This window comes from Callionymus lyra, chromosome 14, assembly GCF_982586985.1.
Source record: "Callionymus lyra chromosome 14, fCalLyr1.hap1.1, whole genome shotgun sequence".
Taxonomy (NCBI): domain Eukaryota; kingdom Metazoa; phylum Chordata; class Actinopteri; order Syngnathiformes; family Callionymidae; genus Callionymus; species Callionymus lyra.
This window is the reverse complement of record NC_141831.1, coordinates 825194-845602: the sequence shown is the minus strand read 5'-3', so window position 1 is coordinate 845602 and position 20409 is coordinate 825194. Positions and strand designations below refer to the sequence as shown.

General features: G+C 44.3%; 2 protein-coding genes across 3 annotated transcripts; both read left to right on the top strand.

Moving 5' to 3' along the window:
* The first annotated feature begins 2809 nt into the window (after positions 1-2809).
* taf6 (TAF6 RNA polymerase II, TATA box binding protein (TBP)-associated factor) lies at positions 2810-15942 on the top strand. 2 transcript variants are annotated; one of them, XM_087807934.1, is made up of 15 exons: positions 2810-2994; positions 3510-3667; positions 4061-4147; positions 4429-4582; positions 4642-4698; positions 5149-5238; positions 5323-5444; positions 8134-8211; positions 8268-8369; positions 8431-8613; positions 9615-9689; positions 9741-9866; positions 13054-13227; positions 13287-13469; positions 15592-15942. In XM_087807934.1, exons 2-15 carry the CDS (start codon positions 3512-3514, stop codon positions 15853-15855), a joined length of 1851 nt encoding a protein of 616 aa, XP_087664060.1. In that variant the 5' UTR covers positions 2810-2994; positions 3510-3511; the 3' UTR covers positions 15856-15942. The 2 variants fall into 2 exon arrangements, with proteins under 2 accessions (XP_087664060.1, XP_087664059.1); XM_087807933.1 differs by having other exon boundaries at positions 5149-5268.
* A 224-nt stretch (positions 15943-16166) lies between these two features.
* Positions 16167-20209, top strand: LOC148065630 (thialysine N-epsilon-acetyltransferase-like). Its single transcript, XM_087808059.1, has 6 exons — positions 16167-16229; positions 16291-16342; positions 19405-19494; positions 19541-19642; positions 19697-19737; positions 19936-20209. The coding sequence occupies exons 1-6, from the start codon at positions 16167-16169 to the stop codon at positions 20107-20109; spliced, it is 522 nt and encodes a 173-aa protein (XP_087664185.1). The 3' UTR covers positions 20110-20209.
* Positions 20210-20409: the final 200 nt, after the last annotated feature.

The window sequence follows — 20409 nt, the reverse complement described above, 5'->3', positions numbered from 1 at the left end:
TACTCACTCATCAGATAGTTCTCACTCATCAGATAGTTCTCACTCATCAGATAGTACTCACTCATCAGATAGTACTCACTCATCAGATAGTACTCACTCATCAGATAGTTCTCACTCATCAGATAGTTCTCACTCATCAGATAGTACTCACTCATCAGATAGTACTCACTCATCAGATGGTACTCACTCATCAGATAGTACTCACTCATCAGATAGTACTCACTCATCAGATAGTTCTCACTCATCAGATAGTACTCACTCATCAGATAGTACTCACTCATCAGATGGTACTGACTCATCAGATAGTTCTCACTCATCAGATAGTACTCACTCATCAGATAGTATTCACTCATCAGATAGTACTCACTCATCAGATGGTACTCACTCATCAGATGGTTCTCACTCATCAGATAGTACTCACTCATCAGATAGTACTCACTCATCATATAGTACTCACTCATCAGATAGTACTCACTCATCAGAGAGTACTCACTCATCAGATAGTACTCACTCATCAGATAGTACTCACTCATCAGAGAGTACTCACTCATCAGATAGTACTCACTCATCAGATAGTTCTCACTCATCAGATGGTACTCACTCATCAGATGGTACTCACTTATCAGATAGTACTCACTCATCAGATAGTACTCACTCATCAGATAGTACTCACTCATCAGATGGTACTCACTCATCAGATAGTACTCACTCATCAGATAGTTCTCACTCATCAGATAGTACTCACTCATCAGATAGTTCTCACTCATCAGATAGTACTCACTCATCAGATAGTACTCACTCATCAGATAGTTCTCACTCATCAGATAGTACTCACTCATCAGATAGTACTCACTCATCAGATAGTACTCACTCATCAGATGGTACTCACTCATCAGATAGTACTCACTCATCAGATAGTTCTCACTCATCAGATAGTACTCACTCATCAGATAGTTCTCACTCATCAGATAGTACTCACTCATCAGATAGTTCTCACTCATCAGATAGTACTCACTCATCAGATAGTACTCACTCATCAGATAGTACTCACTCATCAGATAGTTCTCACTCATCAGATAGTACTCACTCATCAGATAGTTCTCACTCATCAGATAGTACTCACTCATCAGATGGTACTCACTCATCAGATAGTACTCACTCATCAGATAGTTCTCACTCATCAGATAGTACTCACTCATCAGATAGTTCTCACTCATCAGATAGTACTCACTCATCAGATAGTACTCACTCATCAGATAGTACTCACTCATCAGATAGTTCTCACTCATCAGATAGTACTCACTCATCAGATAGTTCTCACTCATCAGATAGTACTCACTCATCAGATAGTTCTCACTCATCAGATAGTACTCACTCATCAGATAGTTCTCACTCATCAGATAGTACTCACTCATCAGATAGTTCTCACTCATCAGATAGTACTCACTCATCAGATAGTACTCACTCATCAGATAGTACTAACTCATCAGATAGTTCTCACTCATCAGATAGTACTCACTCATCAGATAGTACTCACTCATCAGTATACATGTGAATCCATGTTGTACATATTCAAACACTTTCTTCTTTTTCACAACATAGTTAGTATGTATTAAAGTACTAACAAGTAATCACACTAGTACTACCATGACAGTTGTACTTGTACTACTGAGCACTAACTTCACTGGTTGAACAAACAGAGAAACATGATCTTCAGCCAGTGAAGGTCAAGAGTGTCATGAAGTTCTACCATAATTATGATGTCTTGACCTCTGAACCCCTGCGACCGACTCACTGAACCCCTTAATGTTCCATCGAACCAGGTTAAGAACCACTGGTCTAAAGTCTCTAAAGTCTCTAAAGTCTCTAAAGTCTCTAAAGTCTCTAAAGTCTCTAAATGTCTAAAGTGTCTTAAAGAGTCAATATTTCTTCTGATCGATCAGTTGACAGAGAACCTGCAGTACCGTAACTCACCACGAGAGTGCGCACATTAACGATAGATTTTGAATGATTTCTATTTTATTATTTACTTTTGAAATGAAGTTACTCCTGAATGTTATCATGACATACTTTCATTTACTCTCAGTTAATATGACACCAGACGTTGATCAAAACATTTATATTAAATCAAAATTATTTTTAAAACAGATATGTTACTGTGTTTATGTTTGTGTTTATGTTGGTGTTTGTGTTTATGTTTGTGTTTATGTTGGTGTTTGTGTTTATGTTGGTGTTTATGTTGGTGTTTGTGTTTATGTTGGTGTTTATGTTGGTGTTTGTGTTTATGTTGGTGTTTGTGTTTATGTTGGTGTTTATGTTGGTGTTTGTGTTTATGTTGGTGTTTATGTAATTGAAACAGAAATCATGATAAATAACCAGGTTTTTTTCGACAAATAGTGAAAAATATATATTTTTTAGTATATAAAGTTTTCTTTTTTCTTTACGAATCACTTGATGGTCGTTAATAGCTTAATTACTTTACAACTATTTATTTTAATTTCGTGTTTTATGTAATGTTAGTTGTTAAATTTAATAGTGTTTTGCAAGCGATAACGATGACGTCATATCCGGTCAAAAATATCTAGCCGTTTGAAATCTGATCTGTGATCGATTGTCTCTGTCTGGCTGCCATCACTACTTTTATATATTTAAATAATGGAGTCAAATACGCAAATCTTATTTTAAAAAGAGATTCCAGTCGTAAGAAATAGTTTATAACTCGTACGATAAACATTTATAAGCAGATAAAACTCTGCTGGTTTTCCACGATCTCGCGAGAGTTCGACTTGGGCGTCATTCAAAATGGCGACGGAATACAAGCGCTAAATCTGTACCGAACGTCTCAATCCACACAACTTGTGCTGTTTCTGTTGAAATATGACTCTTTTGAATGAAAGCTTGTCGTTGCGGAACAACTGCACTTCTGCACATTAGCTGTTGCTGCTGGAATTTCAGCAACTCTGCGTCTAACCGAACAAAAAAGAGCAGTTTCAGGTAAAAACGTTCACTGAAGCTAGTTGTGTAGCATCTATGCTAACTACCGCTTTAGTTAAAATAAGTCAATAATAATCGAGTACTAATAAAAGTATCACAGGGAGTTTATCAAAGTTAAAAACACGTGCTTATGAAGCATCTTACATGTGTGTTTGTGCTGAACATTGTTATTCTGTCTGTGGTTCAACGTGTTTACATTGACGTTTAAAATCCAAACATATTCGATTATTCAAAAGAAAATCTTTTGTGTCTTTTGTCTACTGCTTATTAAAGTCGTCGCCAAGTTGAAACGTTAATTTCACCCATTCTTGTGGTCATCCAGAGGAATATAGAATATGATGAAGAAAATAATTGCATTACAATTATGATTATCCTGTTCTGGACTCGTGTTCGGAGATTAAAGTTGGTACTGATCTATGGCTTCTACATGTCAGGTTACTGGAGATAACATTAATGCAGAGATTGTTGGCAACATGTTGATTTGTAGGACAAATGTTGACGTCTTGTTTCTCCAGCCATGGCAGAGGAGCGGCGGCAGAAGCCGTGTTCGGTGGTTCTTCCTACAGAGTCCATGAAGGCCATGGCGGAGTCTGTGGGCGTCGGACAGTTGCAGGAGGAGAGCTGCGTCGCTCTGAGCGAAGAAGTCAGCTACAGAATAAAAGAAATCACACAAGTAGGAACAGTTTTGTACTCAATCGTCCTTCCATTGGACGTGTACAGGGATGTTTTGTTAATGAGCCGTTCTACCTCATGTTATGTTGTGGCCTGATTAAAACAATTCATTATTAAGAGCAAGATTATCTCGAACACATCACTGAAGTTGAATCAATGAGACGCTTGGTTCAACCTCACCGTGTATTGATCCGTCATCTCCAGTGTTTTATCAAATTGTCACTAAAACAAAATGCGTGACGATGATTGTCATCACTTTGTTGTCATGAGTTAAAGTGATAGTTTGAAGTCAAGAAGTTGTAAATATTTCTCCAAGTTCTGTGATGCAAATGATGAAAGTTTGTTTCTTGTACCAGTTTGATCTTCAAGAATCCATATTTGTTCTCTTCCTCAGGATGCCCTTAAGTTCATGCATCATGGAAAGAGACGTAAACTAACCACTAGTGACATCGATAATGCTCTGAAAATGAAAAACGTGGAGGTAAGTTTCCTGCTTAAGGTAATCGTCATGTACCTTATATTTTGAATATCCAAACGTCATTCCATGTAAATGTATGAAAAGGAAAAATCTTCAACATTGAAAGATTATTTCACAATTTCTCACTTTGAACAGATGAAGCTCAAGATCACTTTACAAACGAAGATTAAAGAGAAAAGAAAATCAGTGTCACTTGTTTAAGTCGATGATTGACATTTGAAGATGATCTTCATCTGTTACTCTTCCATTTCAAAATATAAACCCATGTCTCTTTCCTGCAACAGCCACTCTATGGTTTCCAGTCTCAAGACTTTATTCCCTTTCGCTTCGCGAGCGGCGGCGGGCGAGAGCTTCACTTCTACGAAGAGAAGGAAGTGGATCTGAGTGACATCATCAACACGCCGCTTCCCAGAGTTCCTCTAGACGTCTCCCTGAAAGGTTCACGAGTTGTTCTCACGCGACGCTGAAGTGTGTGTAACTTGTTCTTCTGCCTCCAGCTCATTGGTTAAGTATTGAAGGAGTTCAACCATCAATCCCTGAGAATCCTCCGCCCGGTGAGACACGAGTCTTCGTCTGCAAACAACCGTTGTTGCTGTTCTTCGATGTTTTTTCTGCACAAAAGTCACGGTTTGAATTAATGATCACAAAAACCTGTTGAATAACAACAACACATTCAACCAAACTTTATCAAAACATCCTTTAACCCTTTGCGTTGTCTCTGGGTCAAAGGTCAACAACCTCCACCACTTCTTATGTAATTATAACAACCAGGGAGGTTGTTGACCTTTGACCCAGAGACAACATAAGGGATAAAGGAAAATAAACGACAACCATAAAAAACTAAAAGCGTGAAATAAAAGGAATGACTTGAAAACTACAGTAAATGCTGACGTCACATTCATTTTAATTCTAGTGTTTGAATATAAATTCTTATTTAAAGAATATATCTGTCCTTGAATGCATCAGCCCTTCAATGACTTCTTTATCTTGGTCCACGTGTTCAGCCCCGAAGGAGCAGCAGAAGGCAGAGTCCACGGAGCCGCTGAAGGTGGTCAAGCCCGGTCAGGAGGACGAAGTGAAGATCCAAGGCAAAGGTCAAGGGTCGACTCCTGCTGACGGCAAAGGTTGGATCCGTGCCATGATGAAGCTGCTGTCATGACAGTGTGGTTGTTGTGCAGGGAAGGACAAGGGCCTGATCCGGCTGAAGCCTCGCAGCACTCACGAGCTGTCGGTGGAGCAGCAGCTCTACTACAAGGAGATCACAGAAGCATGTGTGGGTTCATGTGAAGCCAAGAGAGCTGTAAGTGCTACACACTTGTGTGAGCCGTTGATGACGACAATCCCTATATTGTTTATTCACAACTGTGATGTTTCACTGCAAGTCATTTAGTTCTTTACATGAACCGAGTGTTTTCTGAACAACGTGTTCCCAGTAACAGAACTTGTCAAGACCTGCACTGCAGCTATAAGATCCTGTTGGGGGGGTTTAAACTTACACTTCATGTTATGTAAGCTTTACCAACGTCCTCCTGGTCGTGACTTGTTGCTGCTGAAGCTTCTTGAATCCAAATGAGCAGCGAGACATTTCACCGTCGTCATAAATCATCCGGTGTTCGGGCTGCAATCTGTCCAAGAAAACAACTGAGACGAGATGAAAAGTTCTTTCAATATGTTGCTTTAACAAAGGAGGTTGAAAGAGACGAGTGACTGGATCACTAGTGTTTGACTAGATCATAAGTTAGTATTACTTCACTGGATCACTAGTGTTTGACTAGATCATAAGTTAGTATTACTTCACTGGATCACTAGTGTTTGACTAGATCATAAGTTAGTATTACTTCACTGGATCACTAGTGTTTGACTAGATCATAAGTTAGTATTACTTCACTGGATCACTAGTGTTTGACTAGATCATAAGTTAGTATTACTTCACTGGATCACTAGTGTTTGACTAGATCATAAGTTAGTATTACTTCACTGGATCACTAGTGTTTGACTAGATCATAAGTTAGTATTACTTCACTGGATCACTAGTGTTTGACTAGATCATAAGTTAGTATTACTTCACTGGATCACTAGTGTTTGACTAGATCATAAGTTAGTATTACTTCACTGGATCACTAGTGTTTGACTAGATCATAAGTTAGTATTACTTCACTGGATCACTAGTGTTTGACTAGATCATAAGTTAGTATTACTTCACTGGATCACTAGTGTTTGACTAGATCATAAGTTAGTATTACTTCACTGGATCACTAGTGTTTGACTAGATCATAAGTTAGTATTACTTCACTGGATCACTAGTGTTTGACTAGATCATAAGTTAGTATTACTTCACTGGATCACTAGTGTTTGACTAGATCATAAGTTAGTATTACTTCACTGGATCACTAGTGTTTGACTAGATCATAAGTTAGTATTACTTCACTGGATCACTAGTGTTTGACTAGATCATAAGTTAGTATTACTTCACTGGATCACTAGTGTTTGACGAGATCATAAGTTAGTATTACTTCACTGGATCACTAGTGTTTGACTAGATCATAAGTTAGTATTACTTCACTGGATCACTAGTGTTTGACTAGATCATAAGTTAGTATTACTTCACTGGATCACTAGTGTTTGACTAGATCATAAGTTAGTATTACTTCACTGGATCACTAGTGTTTGACTAGATCATAAGTTAGTATTACTTCACTGGATCACTAGTGTTTGACTAGATCACAAGTTAGTATTACTTCACTGGATCACTAGTGTTTGACTAGATCACAAGTTAGTATTACTTCACTGGATCACTAGTGTTTGACTAGATCACAAGTTAGTATTACTTCACTGGATCACTAGTGTTTGACTAGATCACAAGTTAGTATTACTTCACTGGATCACTAGTGTTTGACTAGATCATAAGTTAGTATTACTTCACTGGATCACTAGTGTTTGACTAGATCATAAGTTAGTATTACTTCACTGGATCACTAGTGTTTGACTAGATCATAAGTTAGTATTACTTCACTGGATCACTAGTGTTTGACTAGATCACAAGTTAGTATTACTTCACTGGATCACTAGTGTTTGACTAGATCACAAGTTAGTATTACTTCACTGGATCACTAGTGTTTGACTAGATCACAAGTTAGTATTACTTCACTGGATCACTAGTGTTTGACTAGATCATAAGTTAGTATTACTTCACTGGATCACTAGTGTTTGACTAGATCATAAGTTAGTATTACTTCACTGGATCACTAGTGTTTGACTAGATCATAAGTTAGTATTACTTCACTGGATCACTAGTGTTTGACTAGATCATAAGTTAGTATTACTTCACTGGATCACTAGTGTTTGACTAGATCATAAGTTAGTATTACTTCACTGGATCACTAGTGTTTGACTAGATCATAAGTTAGTATTACTTCTGTGTAAATACTGAGCCAGGCCAGCAATACGCGTCGAGCCTAACAAGCCGCACAGTTCACAGACGGAGACGTAAACAACAACGAGACATAGAAGTACAAATTTACAACTTTACAGAACGTGACACTGATTGGTCGAAGTTTGCATTTAAGGAATGATTGATTTTACTGATTGATCAATGAAATGTAAAAAATAAATTGATAAATGATCGCACATGTTTTCAATATGCATATCGCACGTGCCAATACAATATCAATATTTTTCCGATATATCCTGCAGCCCTAGTGTGTATCATCGTGTGTTTTGTTGACTTAAATGTAGAGACACGTGTGGTGTTGGTGAGACGCCTCGGACAGAAGGTTCACCTTTGTTTCTCCTGTTTGTAGTTTTCTATGGTCTCTTAATGGTCTGCGTATGTCAGGCTGGTAACCTGTTCAGAGGGTCCCCCGCCTCTCACCCGAGGTAGCTGGGACAACCAGTTAAACGATCGTGTTCAGATAAATCTAGTTTGTTGTGCTCGCAGAATCGTTTGTATTCCGTGTCTGATCGCATGTGGTGACTGACCTTCTCTTCAGGAAGCCCTGCAGAGCATCGCCACAGACCCGGGCTTGTACCAGATGCTGCCCAGATTCAGCACCTTTATATCTGAAGGGGTGAGTCGAGGCTCCTCACGGGATCCCAGCAGCTGTACTGACTCCACTCTCCACAGGTTCGTGTCAACGTGGTGCAGAACAACCTGGCTCTGCTCATCTACCTGATGCGGATGGTCAAAGCTCTGATGGACAACCCCACTCTCTACCTGGAGAAATATGTGAGACCACGACACGTCACACGCTCTAGATCAGCCACCGACTTCCTGTCTCCTGGTGCAGCTGCACGAGCTCATCCCCGCCGTGGTGACCTGCATCGTCAGTAAGCAGCTGTGTCTGAGGCCGGACGTCGACAACCACTGGGCGCTGAGGGACTTCGCCGCTCGCCTCATGGCTCAGTGCTGCAAGACCTTCAGCACCACCACCAACAACATCCAGTCTCGCATCACCAAGACCTTCACCAAGGTCAGTCCAAATGTTTGACCTGCAACCTCTGGTCTCACCTGAACTGCTCGTGTGCTGGTTCAACTCCTGCGACGTCACTGTTCTTCACACAATAATGTTTAGATTATACGTTTACGAACATGTCATTTAATTACACACACACACTCACGCACACACACACACACACAGCAATGTGGAAATGTGTCCAAGAGGAGTGTCAACAGGTTGGACAGGTTGATCAGGAGGGCTGGTTCTGTGGTTGGAATGAAGCTGGACTCACTGGTGACAGTTGCTGAGAGGATGTCGTTGAACAAACTGCTGTCCATCATGGATGATGACAGTCATCCTCTGAACACTGTCATCAGTGAGCAGAGAAGCAGAATGAGTGCACGAATGCTCCTACCCAGGTGCAAAACAAATAGACTCAGGGACTCATTCATCCCTCGGGCTATTAAATTGTACAATTCTGAGTTCGGGGGCAGGAGTGGAGTGAGAGTATCTGGATGTTCTGTTCCATGTTAGTCTTTGTATCTTTGTCTTTGTTGTTTTTTTGTTTTGTTTTTTCCTTGACCTATGTTCTTTGTCTTTGTCTTTAGACTTAGATTGTGTCATCTTGTTCTTCCTCTTTATGTTCTTCTTACTTTATTTTTTATGTATTATTTTTTTTATTGTTTATGAAAAATTGCTGGCTATTGGTAAAAAACAATTTCCCAAAGGAGACCTCCTGAGGGATCAATAAAGTTTTACCTTACCTTACCTTACCTTACCTTACACACACACACACACACCTCAACACTTATCTCACATGATGCATTTCTACACGGATCTAGTGACGGCTGTCGTAACAATACTGTGTTTAATTCAAAGTCATCCACAGCTGGTGTTGAAAAGCATTATGGGAGCAGTTGTGTTACTGAGGGTTGTTGAGACTCTCGACATGATGACTTGATCATGGATCGTCTTCAGAACCTCTGATGAACATCTGCTGTAAAAGTGAAAGATTCTTGTTTCTGTCGCCTCAGAGCTGGTTCGATGAGAAGACTCAGTGGACGACGCGTTATGGCTGCATCGCAGGACTGGCTGAACTGGGCCCTGATGTAAGTGACGCCGTCCTGGTCTCAGGTCCAGCCTAACTGTGGCTCCTGCAGGTGATCAAGACCCTGGTGCTGCCGCGGCTCACGGTGGAGGGAGCTCGCATCCGGGCGGTGATGGACGGACCCATGATCTCCAACATCGATAAAATCGGAGCCGATCACGTTCAGAGCCTTTTGCTGGTAAACTGTCCAAGAAACTGTTCAGAAACACTGTTGTTCACACATGACTCTTTCAGAAACACTGTTGTTCACACGTGACTCTTTCAGGAACACTGTTGTTCACGCGTGACTCTTTCAGAAACACTGTTGTTCACACGTGACTCTTTCAGGAACACTGTTGTTCACACATGACTCTTTCAGAAACACTGTTGTTCACACGTGACTCTTTCAGAAACACTGTTGTTCACGCGTGACTCTTTCAGAAACACTGTTGTTCACGCATGACTCTTTCAGGAACACTGTTGTTCACACATGACTCTTTCAGAAACACTGTTGTTCACACGTGACTCTTTCAGAAACACTGTTGTTCACGCGTGACTCTTTCAGAAACACTGTTGTTCACGCATGACTCTTTCAGGAACACTGTTGTTCACGCATGACTCTTTCAGAAACACTGTTGTTCACACATGACTCTTTCAGGAACACTGTTGTTCACACATGACTCTTTCAGAAACACTGTTGTTCACGCATGACTCTTTCAGAAACACTGTTGTTCACGCATGACTCTTTCAGAAACACTGTTGTTCACGCATGACTCTTTCAGAAACACTGTTGTTCACGCATGACTCTTTCAGGAACACTGTTGTTCACACATGACTCTTTCAGGAACACTGTTGTTCACACATGACTCTTTCAGAAACACTGTTGTTCACGCATGACTCTTTCAGAAACACTGTTGTTCACGCATGACTCTTTCAGAAACACTGTTGTTCACACATGACTCTTTCAGAAACACTGTTGTTCACGCATGACTCTTTCAGAAACACTGTTGTTCACGCATGACTCTTTCAGAAACACTGTTGTTCACACATGACTCTTTCAGAAACACTGTTGTTCACGCGTGACTCTTTCAGAAACACTGTTGTTCACACATGACTCTTTCAGAAACACTGTTGTTCACGCGTGACTCTTTCAGAAACACTGTTGTTCACACATGACTCTTTCAGAAACACTGTTGTTCACGCATGACTCTTTCAGAAACACTGTTGTTCACACATGACTCTTTCAGAAACACTGTTGTTCACGCGTGACTCTTTCAGAAACACTGTTGTTCACGCGTGACTCTTTCAGAAACACTGTTGTTCACACATGACTCTTTCAGAAACACTGTTGTTCACACATGACTCTTTCAGAAACACTGTTGTTCACACATGACTCTTTCAGAAACACTGTTGTTCACGCGTGACTCTTTCAGAAACACTGTTGTTCACACATGACTCTTTCAGAAACACTGTTGTTCACGCATGACTCTTTCAGAAACACTGTTGTTCACGCGTGACTCTTTCAGAAACACTGTTGTTCACACATGACTCTTTCAGAAACACTGTTGTTCACGCATGACTCTTTCAGAAACACTGTTGTTCACGCATGACTCTTTCAGAAACACTGTTGTTCACACATGACTCTTTCAGAAACACTGTTGTTCACGCGTGACTCTTTCAGAAACACTGTTGTTCACACATGACTCTTTCAGAAACACTGTTGTTCACGCATGACTCTTTCAGAAACACTGTTGTTCACACATGACTCTTTCAGAAACACTGTTGTTCACGCGTGACTCTTTCAGAAACACTGTTGTTCACGCGTGACTCTTTCAGAAACACTGTTGTTCACGCGTGACTCTTTCAGAAACACTGTTGTTCACGCGTGACTCTTTCAGAAACACTGTTGTTCACGCATGACTCTTTCAGAAACACTGTTGTTCACGCGTGACTCTTTCAGAAACACTGTTGTTCACGCATGACTCTTTCAGAAACACTGTTGTTCACGCGTGACTCTTTCAGAAACACTGTTGTTCACGCATGACTCTTTCAGAAACACTGTTGTTCACGCGTGACTCTTTCAGAAACACTGTTGTTCACGCGTGACTCTTTCAGGAACACTGTTGTTCACGCGTGACTCTTTCAGGAACACTGTTGTTCACACGTGACTCTTTCAGGAACACTGTTGTTCACGTGTGACTCTTTCAGAAACACTGTTGTTCACGCGTGACTCTTTCAGGAACACTGTTGTTCACGTGTGACTCTTTCAGAAACACTGTTGTTCACGCATGACTCTTTCAGAAACACTGTTGTTCACACATGACTCTTTCAGAAACACTGTTGTTCACGCATGACTCTTTCAGGAACACTGTTGTTCACACATGACTCTTTCAGAAACACTGTTGTTCACGCGTGACTCTTTCAGAAACACTGTTGTTCACGCGTGACTCTTTCAGAAACACTGTTGTTCACGCGTGACTCTTTCAGAAACACTGTTGTTCACGTGTGACTCTTTCAGAAACACTGTTGTTCACGCGTGACTCTTTCAGAAACACTGTTGTTCACGCATGACTCTTTCAGGAACACTGTTGTTCACACATGACTCTTTCAGAAACACTGTTGTTCACGCGTGACTCTTTCAGAAACACTGTTGTTCACGCATGACTCTTTCAGAAACACTGTTGTTCACGCGTGACTCTTTCAGAAACACTGTTGTTCACGTGTGACTCTTTCAGAAACACTGTTGTTCACACGTGACTCTTTCAGAAACACTGTTGTTCACGTGTGACTCTTTCAGAAACACTGTTGTTCACACATGACTCTTTCAGAAACACTGTTGTTCACGCATGACTCTTTCAGAAACACTGTTGTTAACGTGTGACTCTTTCAGAAACACTGTTGTTCACGCGTGACTCTTTCAGAAACACTGTTGTTCACACATGACTCTTTCAGAAACACTGTTGTTAACGTGTGACTCTTTCAGAAACACTGTTGTTCACGCGTGACTCTTTCAGAAACACTGTTGTTCACGTGTGACTCTTTCAGAAACACTGTTGTTCACACGTGACTCTTTCAGAAACACTGTTGTTCACGCGTGACTCTTTCAGAAACACTGTTGTTCACGCGTGACTCTTTCAGAAACACTGTTGTTCACGTGTGACTCTTTCAGAAACACTGTTGTTCACACATGACTCTTTCAGAAACACTGTTGTTCACACATGACTCTTTCAGAAACACTGTTGTTCACACATGACTCTTTCAGAAACACTGTTGTTCACGCGTGACTCTTTCAGAAACACTGTTGTTCACACATGACTCTTTCAGAAACACTGTTGTTCACACATGACTCTTTCAGAAACACTGTTGTTCACGTGTGACTCTTTCAGAAACACTGCGCCAGCGTCATCGCCAAGATCCGCGCTCAGCCCGACATCGTGGACCAGTACCGCACCGACTACGGCTACCTGGGCCCCGCGCTCTGCTCACACGTGATCAAGGCCAGAACCCAGGCGGCTCTTCAGGCCCAGCAGGTCAACAGAACCACTCTGACCATCACACAGGTGCGTCCGCCTCGTCACCTGACGCCCGTCCGGTCACTCACGTCTCTTCTCTGGACCAGCCGAGACCCACGTTGTCCGTCACTCAGAGCGGCTCCGGCGGGCCTCGCACGCCCAGCATCATCAAGGTTCCCAGCTCTCTCACCCTGATGTCCCAGAGACCCGGCACTCCATCGCAGCCCTCGCCTCCCGCAACCAAATACATCGTCATGGCAACCAGTGCCGGAGCAGCCACGACTCAGCAGGTACTTGAAGCCTTTGTTTTCTCTCCGAGCTTTAGAACCAAACCTAAAACGATCATGAGACACGGATCCTTCAAAACGCTTGTGGGTCCAGATGGACCTTACTTTGAGTTGGTGAGTCACGTGAGCCTCGATCTCGTGACCCTCGATCTCGTGACCCTCGATCTCGTGACCCTCGATCTCGTGACCCTCGATCTCGTGACCCTCGATCTCGTGACCCTCGATCTCGTGACCTTGATCTCGTGACCTCGATCTCGTGACCTTGATCTCGTGACCCTCGATCTCGTGACCTCGATCTCGTGACCTTGATCTCGTGACCTCGATCTCGTGACCTCGATCTCGTGACCTTGATCTCGTGACCCTCGATCTCGTGACCTCGATCTCGTGACCTTGATCTCGTGACCTTGATCTCGTGACCTCGATCTCGTGACGCTCGATCTCGTGACGCTCGATCTCGTGACCCTCGATCTCGTGACCCTCGATCTCGTGACGCACGATCTCGTGACCCTCGATCTCGTGACCCTCGATCTCGTGACCCTCGATCTCGTGACGCTCGATCTCGTGACCCTCGATCTCGTGACGCTCGATCTCGTGACCCTCGATCTCGTGACCCTCGATCTCGTGACGCTCGATCTCGTGACGCTCGATCTCGTGACCCTCGATCTCGTGACCCTCGATCTCGTGACGCACGATCTCGTGACCCTCGATCTCGTGACCCTCGATCTCGTGACCCTCGATCTCGTGACCCTCGATCTCGTGACCTCGATCTCGTGACCTTGATCTCGTGACCCTCGATCTCGTGACCCTCGATCTCGTGACCCTCGATCTCGTGACCCTCGATCTCGTGACCCTCGATCTCGTGACGCACGATCTCGTGACCCTCGATCTCGTGACCTCGATCTCGTGACCCTCGATCTCGTGACCCTCGATCTCGTGACCCTCGATCTCGTGACCCTCGATCTCGTGACCCTCGATCTCGTGACCCTCGATCTCGTGACCCTCGATCTCGTGACGCACGATCTCGTGACCCTCGATCTCGTGACGCACGATCTCGTGACCCTCGATCTCGTGACCCTCGATCTCGTGACGCACGATCTCGTGACCCTCGATCTCGTGACGCACGATCTCGTGACGCACGATCTCGTGACCCTCGATCTCGTGACCCTCGATCTCGTGACCCTCGATCTCGTGACCCTCGATCACGTGACGCACGATCACGTGACGCACGATCACGTGACGCACGATCTCGTGACCCTCGATCTCGTGACGCTCGATCTCGTGACGCACGATCTCGTGACGCTCGATCACGTGACGCACGATCTCGTGACGCACGATCACGTGACGCACGATCTCGTGACCCTCGATCTCGTGACGCACGATCTCGTGACCCTCGATCTCGTGACGCACGATCTCGTGACCCTCGATCTCGTGACGCACGATCTCGTGACCCTCGATCACGTGACGCACGATCTCGTGACCCTCGATCTCGTGACGCACGATCTCGTGACCCTCGATCTCGTGACGCACGATCTCGTGACCCTCGATCTCGTGACGCACGATCTCGTGACCCTCGATCTCGTGACGCACGATCTCGTGACCCTCGATCTCGTGACGCACGATCTCGTGACCCTCGATCTCGTGACGCACGATCTCGTGACCCTCGATCACGTGACGCACGATCTCGTGACGCTCGATCTCGTGACGCTCGATCTCGTGACGCTCGATCTCGTGACGCACGATCTCGTGACGCACGATCTCGTGACGCTCGATCTCGTGACGCACGATCTCGTGACGCTCGATCTCGTGACGCACGATCTCGTGACGCACGATCTCGTGACGCTCGATCTCGTGACGCACGATCTCGTGACGCACGATCTCGTGACGCTCGATCTCGTGACGCACGATCTCGTGACGCACGATCTCGTGACGCTCGATCTCGTGACGCTCGATCTCGTGACGCACGATCTCGTGACGCTCGATCTCGTGACGCTCGATCTCGTGACGCTCGATCTCGTGACGCTCGATCTCGTGACGCTCGATCTCGTGACCCTCGATCTCGTGACCCTCGATCTCGTGACCCTCGATCTCTGAAACACTGACCTCTGAAACACTGACCTCTCCTCAGGTCATCACCATCAACTCCTCCCAGTCGTCTCCAGTGACCAGCACGGTTCCCAGCGCCACCTCCGCCCTGCAGCCGCTGGTGAAGCTGGAGTCGGGCGGGGCGGGTCTGGCGGCCCCTCGGCCCCTGCAGAAGTACATCGTGGTGTCGCTGCCCTCGTCCGCCTCCTCGTCGGCGCTCCCCGCCCAGATCTCCTCGCAACAAGTGGACGCCGTGAAGACGGAACGATCCGAGTCTCCAGGAGTGAACACGCCGTCGTCGCACTGAAGCGTCAGCGTGAAGACGAATGTAAATACTGTCGACAAACAATGAAATCTGTCGCTTGTTGCTTTTTTATTCAAAATAAATGAGATTTTGTACGAACTCTGATCCTCAAGAACAGTTTGTTGTTCGAAACATTGTTGGATTCGTTCCTAATGTGGAAGAAAACGTCGATGAAAACAGTCGAAATAGTTTCTTCAGCAGGTGAGAGACCACGCCCTCCCGCTCGCCCCTCTCTCTCTTCACTCTTCTCTCTTGTCTTCACTCTTCTCTTCACTCTTCACTCGCTTCTCTCAAGAGTCTGTCGACTGCCGACCATGCAGTGCTCGATCCGACCAGCCATCAGGACAGACGTCTCCGACATCCTCGGGATGATCAAGGTCTGGAGGAAGATCTGACGTGAGGTGGATCCTGTGATTCTACTGTTGGTTCATGTTTCAGGATCTGGCTCTTCACGAACACAAGGCTGATCAGGTGAAGACGTGTCTGGAAGGTGAGTCTGCATCCATGTCTCCGTTCAAGTCCCTGTCAATCAAGTGTTCCTTCACGTCAACAAGATTCTTCTAAACCACGTTTCCTCGTCTCTGCTTCCATGTTTCATGTTTCATGTTTCATGTTTCATGTCTCTGCTTCCATGTCTCTGCTTCCATGTTCCATGTCTCTGCTTCCATGTCTCTGCTTCCATGTTTCATGTCTCTGCTTCCATGTTCCATGTCTCTGCTTCCATGTCTCTGCTTCCATGTTTCATGTTTCATGTTTCATGTCTCTGCTTCCATGTTTCATGTTTCATGTTTCATGTTTCATGTCTCTGCTTCCATGTTTCATGTCTCTGCTTCCATGTTTCATGTCTCTGCTTCCATGTCTCTGCTTCCATGTTTCATGTTTCATGTTTCATGTTTCATGTCTCTGCTTCCATGTTTCATGTCTCTGCTTCCATGTTTCATGTTTCATGTTTCATGTCTCTGCTTCCATGTTCCATGTCTCTGCTTCCATGTTTCATGTTTCATGTTTCATGTCTCTGCTTCCATGTCTCTGCTTCCATGTTTCATGTCTCTGCTTCCATGTTTCATGTTTCATGTTTCATGTCTCTGCTTCCATGTCTCTGCTTCCATGTTTCATGTCTCTGCTTCCATGTCTCTGCTTCCATGTTTCATGTTTCATGTTTCATGTCTCTGCTTCCATGTCTCTGCTTCCATGTTTCATGTTTCATGTTTCATGTCTCTGCTTCCATGTTTCATGTTTCATGTTTCATGTTTCATGTTTCATGTCTCTGCTTCCATGTTTCATGTCTCTGCTTCCATGTTTCATGTCTCTGCTTCCATGTCTCTGCTTCCATGTTTCATGTTTCATGTTTCATGTTTCATGTCTCTGCTTCCATGTTTCATGTCTCTGCTTCCATGTTTCATGTCTCTGCTTCCATGTTTCATGTCTCTGCTTCCATGTCTCTGCTTCCATGTTTCATGTCTCTGCTTCCATGTTTCATGTCTCTGCTTCCATGTTTCATGTCTCTGCTTCCATGTCTCTGCTTCCATGTTTCATGTTTCATGTTTCATGTCTCTGCTTCCATGTTTCATGTCTCTGCTTCCATGTCTCTGCTTCCATGTTTCATGTCTCTGCTTCCATGTTTCATGTCTCTGCTTCCATGTCTCTGCTTCCATGTTTCATGTTTCATGTTTCATGTTTCATGTCTCTGCTTCCATGTTTCATGTCTCTGCTTCCATGTTCCATGTCTCTGCTTCCATGTTTCATGTCTCTGCTTCCATGTTTCATGTCTCTGCTTCCATGTTTCATGTTTCATGTTTCATGTCTCTGCTTCCATGTTTCATGTCTCTGCTTCCATGTTTCATGTTTCATGTTTCATGTCTCTGCTTCCATGTCTCTGCTTCCATGTTTCATGTCTCTGCTTCCATGTTTCATGTTTCATGTTTCATGTCTCTGCTTCCATGTTTCATGTTTCATGTTTCATGTCTCTGCTTCCATGTCTCTGCTTCCATGTTTCATGTCTCTGCTTCCATGTTTCATGTTTCATGTTTCATGTCTCTGCTTCCATGTCTCTGCTTCCATGTTTCATGTTTCATGTTTCATGTTTCATGTCTCTGCTTCCATGTCTCTGCTTCCATGTTTCATGTTTCATGTTTCATGTCTCTGCTTCCATGTTTCATGTTTCATGTTTCATGTTTCATGTCTCTGCTTCCATGTTTCATGTCTCTGCTTCCATGTCTCTGCTTCCATGTTTCATGTCTCTGCTTCCATGTTCCATGTCTCTGCTTCCATGTTTCATGTCTCTGCTTCCATGTCTCTGCTTCCATGTTCCATGTTTCATGTTCCATGTCTCTGCTTCCATGTTTCATGTCTCTGCTTCCATGTTTCATGTCTCTGCTTCCATGTTTCATGTCTCTGCTTCCATGTTTCATGTCTCTGCTTCCATGTTTCATGTCTCTGCTTCCATGTTTCATGTCTCTGCTTCCATGTTTCATGTCTCTGCTTCCATGTTTCATGTCTCTGCTTCCATGTTTCATGTCTCTGCTTCCATGTTTCATGTCTCTGCTTCCATGTTCCATGTCTCTGCTTCCATGTTTCATGTCTCTGCTTCCATGTTTCATGTCTCTGCTTCCATGTTTCATGTCTCTGCTTCCATGTTTCATGTCTCTGCTTCCATGTTTCATGTCTCTGCTTCCATGTTTCATGTCTCTGCTTCCATGTTTCATGTCTCTGCTTCCATGTTTCATGTCTCTGCTTCCATGTTTCATGTCTCTGCTTCCATGTTCCATGTCTCTGCTTCCATGTTTCATGTCTCTGCTTCCATGTTCCATGTCTCTGCTTCCATGTCTCTGCTTCCATGTTTCATGTCTCTGCTTCCATGTCTCTGCTTCCATGTTCCATGTCTCTGCTTCCATGTCTCTGCTTCCATGTTCCATGTCTCTGCTTCCATGTCTCTGCTTCCATGTTTCATGTCTCTGCTTCCATGTCTCTGCTTCCATGTTTCATGTCTCTGCTTCCATGTTTCATGTCTCTGCTTCCATGTTTCATGTCTCTGCTTCCATGTTTCATGTCTCTGCTTCCATGTTTCATGTCTCTGCTTCCATGTCTCTGCTTCCATGTTCCATGTCTCTGCTTCCATGTTTCATGTCTCTGCTTCCATGTTTCATGTCTCTGCTTCCATGTTTCATGTCTCTGCTTCCATGTTTCATGTCTCTGCTTCCATGTTTCATGTCTCTGCTTCCATGTTTCATGTCTCTGCTTCCATGTCTCTGCTTCCATGTCTCTGCTTCCATGTCTCTGCTTCCATGTTTCATGTCTCTGCTTCCATGTTTCATGTCTCTGCTTCCATGTCTCTGCTTCCATGTCTCTGCTTCCATGTCTCTGCTTCCATGTTTCATGTCTCTGCTTCCATGTCTCTGCTTCCATGTCTCTGCTTCCATGTCTCTGCTTCCATGTCTCTGCTTCCATGTCTCTGCTTCCATGTCTCTGCTTCCATGTCTCTGCTTCCATGTTTCATGTCTCTGCTTCCATGTCTCTGCTTCCATGTCTCTGCTTCCATGTCTCTGCTTCCAGACCTGGAGCGCGACGGCTTCAGCAAGAATCCTCTCTTCTGTTGTCTTCTGGCCCAGGTTTGTGTGGATCCCACGCAAGGTACTGATGGAAGCTCTGGCTCCACGTGACGTTCCCTCACCAGAGTCTCCTGTGTTAGAGTCACGCGTCGCCGGATACGCCCTCTATTACTTCATCTACAGCTCGTGGGCGGGAAAGTCGCTGCATCTGGACGATCTGTACGTGAAACCAGAATTTCGAGGTAAGGAAAGCGACGGATCATCTGGAGAATCGTTGACTCCACTGATGCTCTCAGGGCTGGGCGTCGGGAAACGTCTCCTGGCAGAAGTTGCAAAGGTGAGAATCTTGTTGTGATGTTTCCAGAAGCTTCGTCGGCGTGTTCGTCGGCGTGTTCGTCGGCGTGTTCGTCGGCGTGTCCCTTGACGTGTCCCTTGACGTGTCCCTTGACGTGTCCCTTGACGTGTCCCTTGACGTGTCCCTTGACGTGTCCCTTGACGTGTCCCTTGACGTGTTCCTTGACGTGTCCCTTGACAGGTGGGACACGACAGCGACTGCGAGCGTCTCCAGCTGATGGTCTCCAAGAAGAACGCGTCGGCGAGAGCCTTCTACGGCGCCAACGGAGCGCAGGACCTGACGGAGACGGAAGGATGGCACGCCGTCCGCTTCGACCGCGAGAGCCTGAAGAACCTGTCCAGCGGCGCCATGTGACGCCACGACAGGCTCCTCCTCTTCCATGTGACGCCACGACAGGCTCCTCCTCTTCCATGTGACGCCACGACAGGCTCCTCCTCTTCCATGTGACGCCACGACAGGCTCCTCCTCTTCCATGTGAACATAATCTTAGAAAGAATGAAACACATTTAATTTTCTCTACATATTTTATCGTTTATATGTTAATGAAGTATTTTATTTATAGTCAAACTATAGATATAACTTTGTTTTGGGATTTTCCTTCTTCCTTTAGATAAAATCTATAAAACAGTGATACATTTAAAAAACATTTGCTTC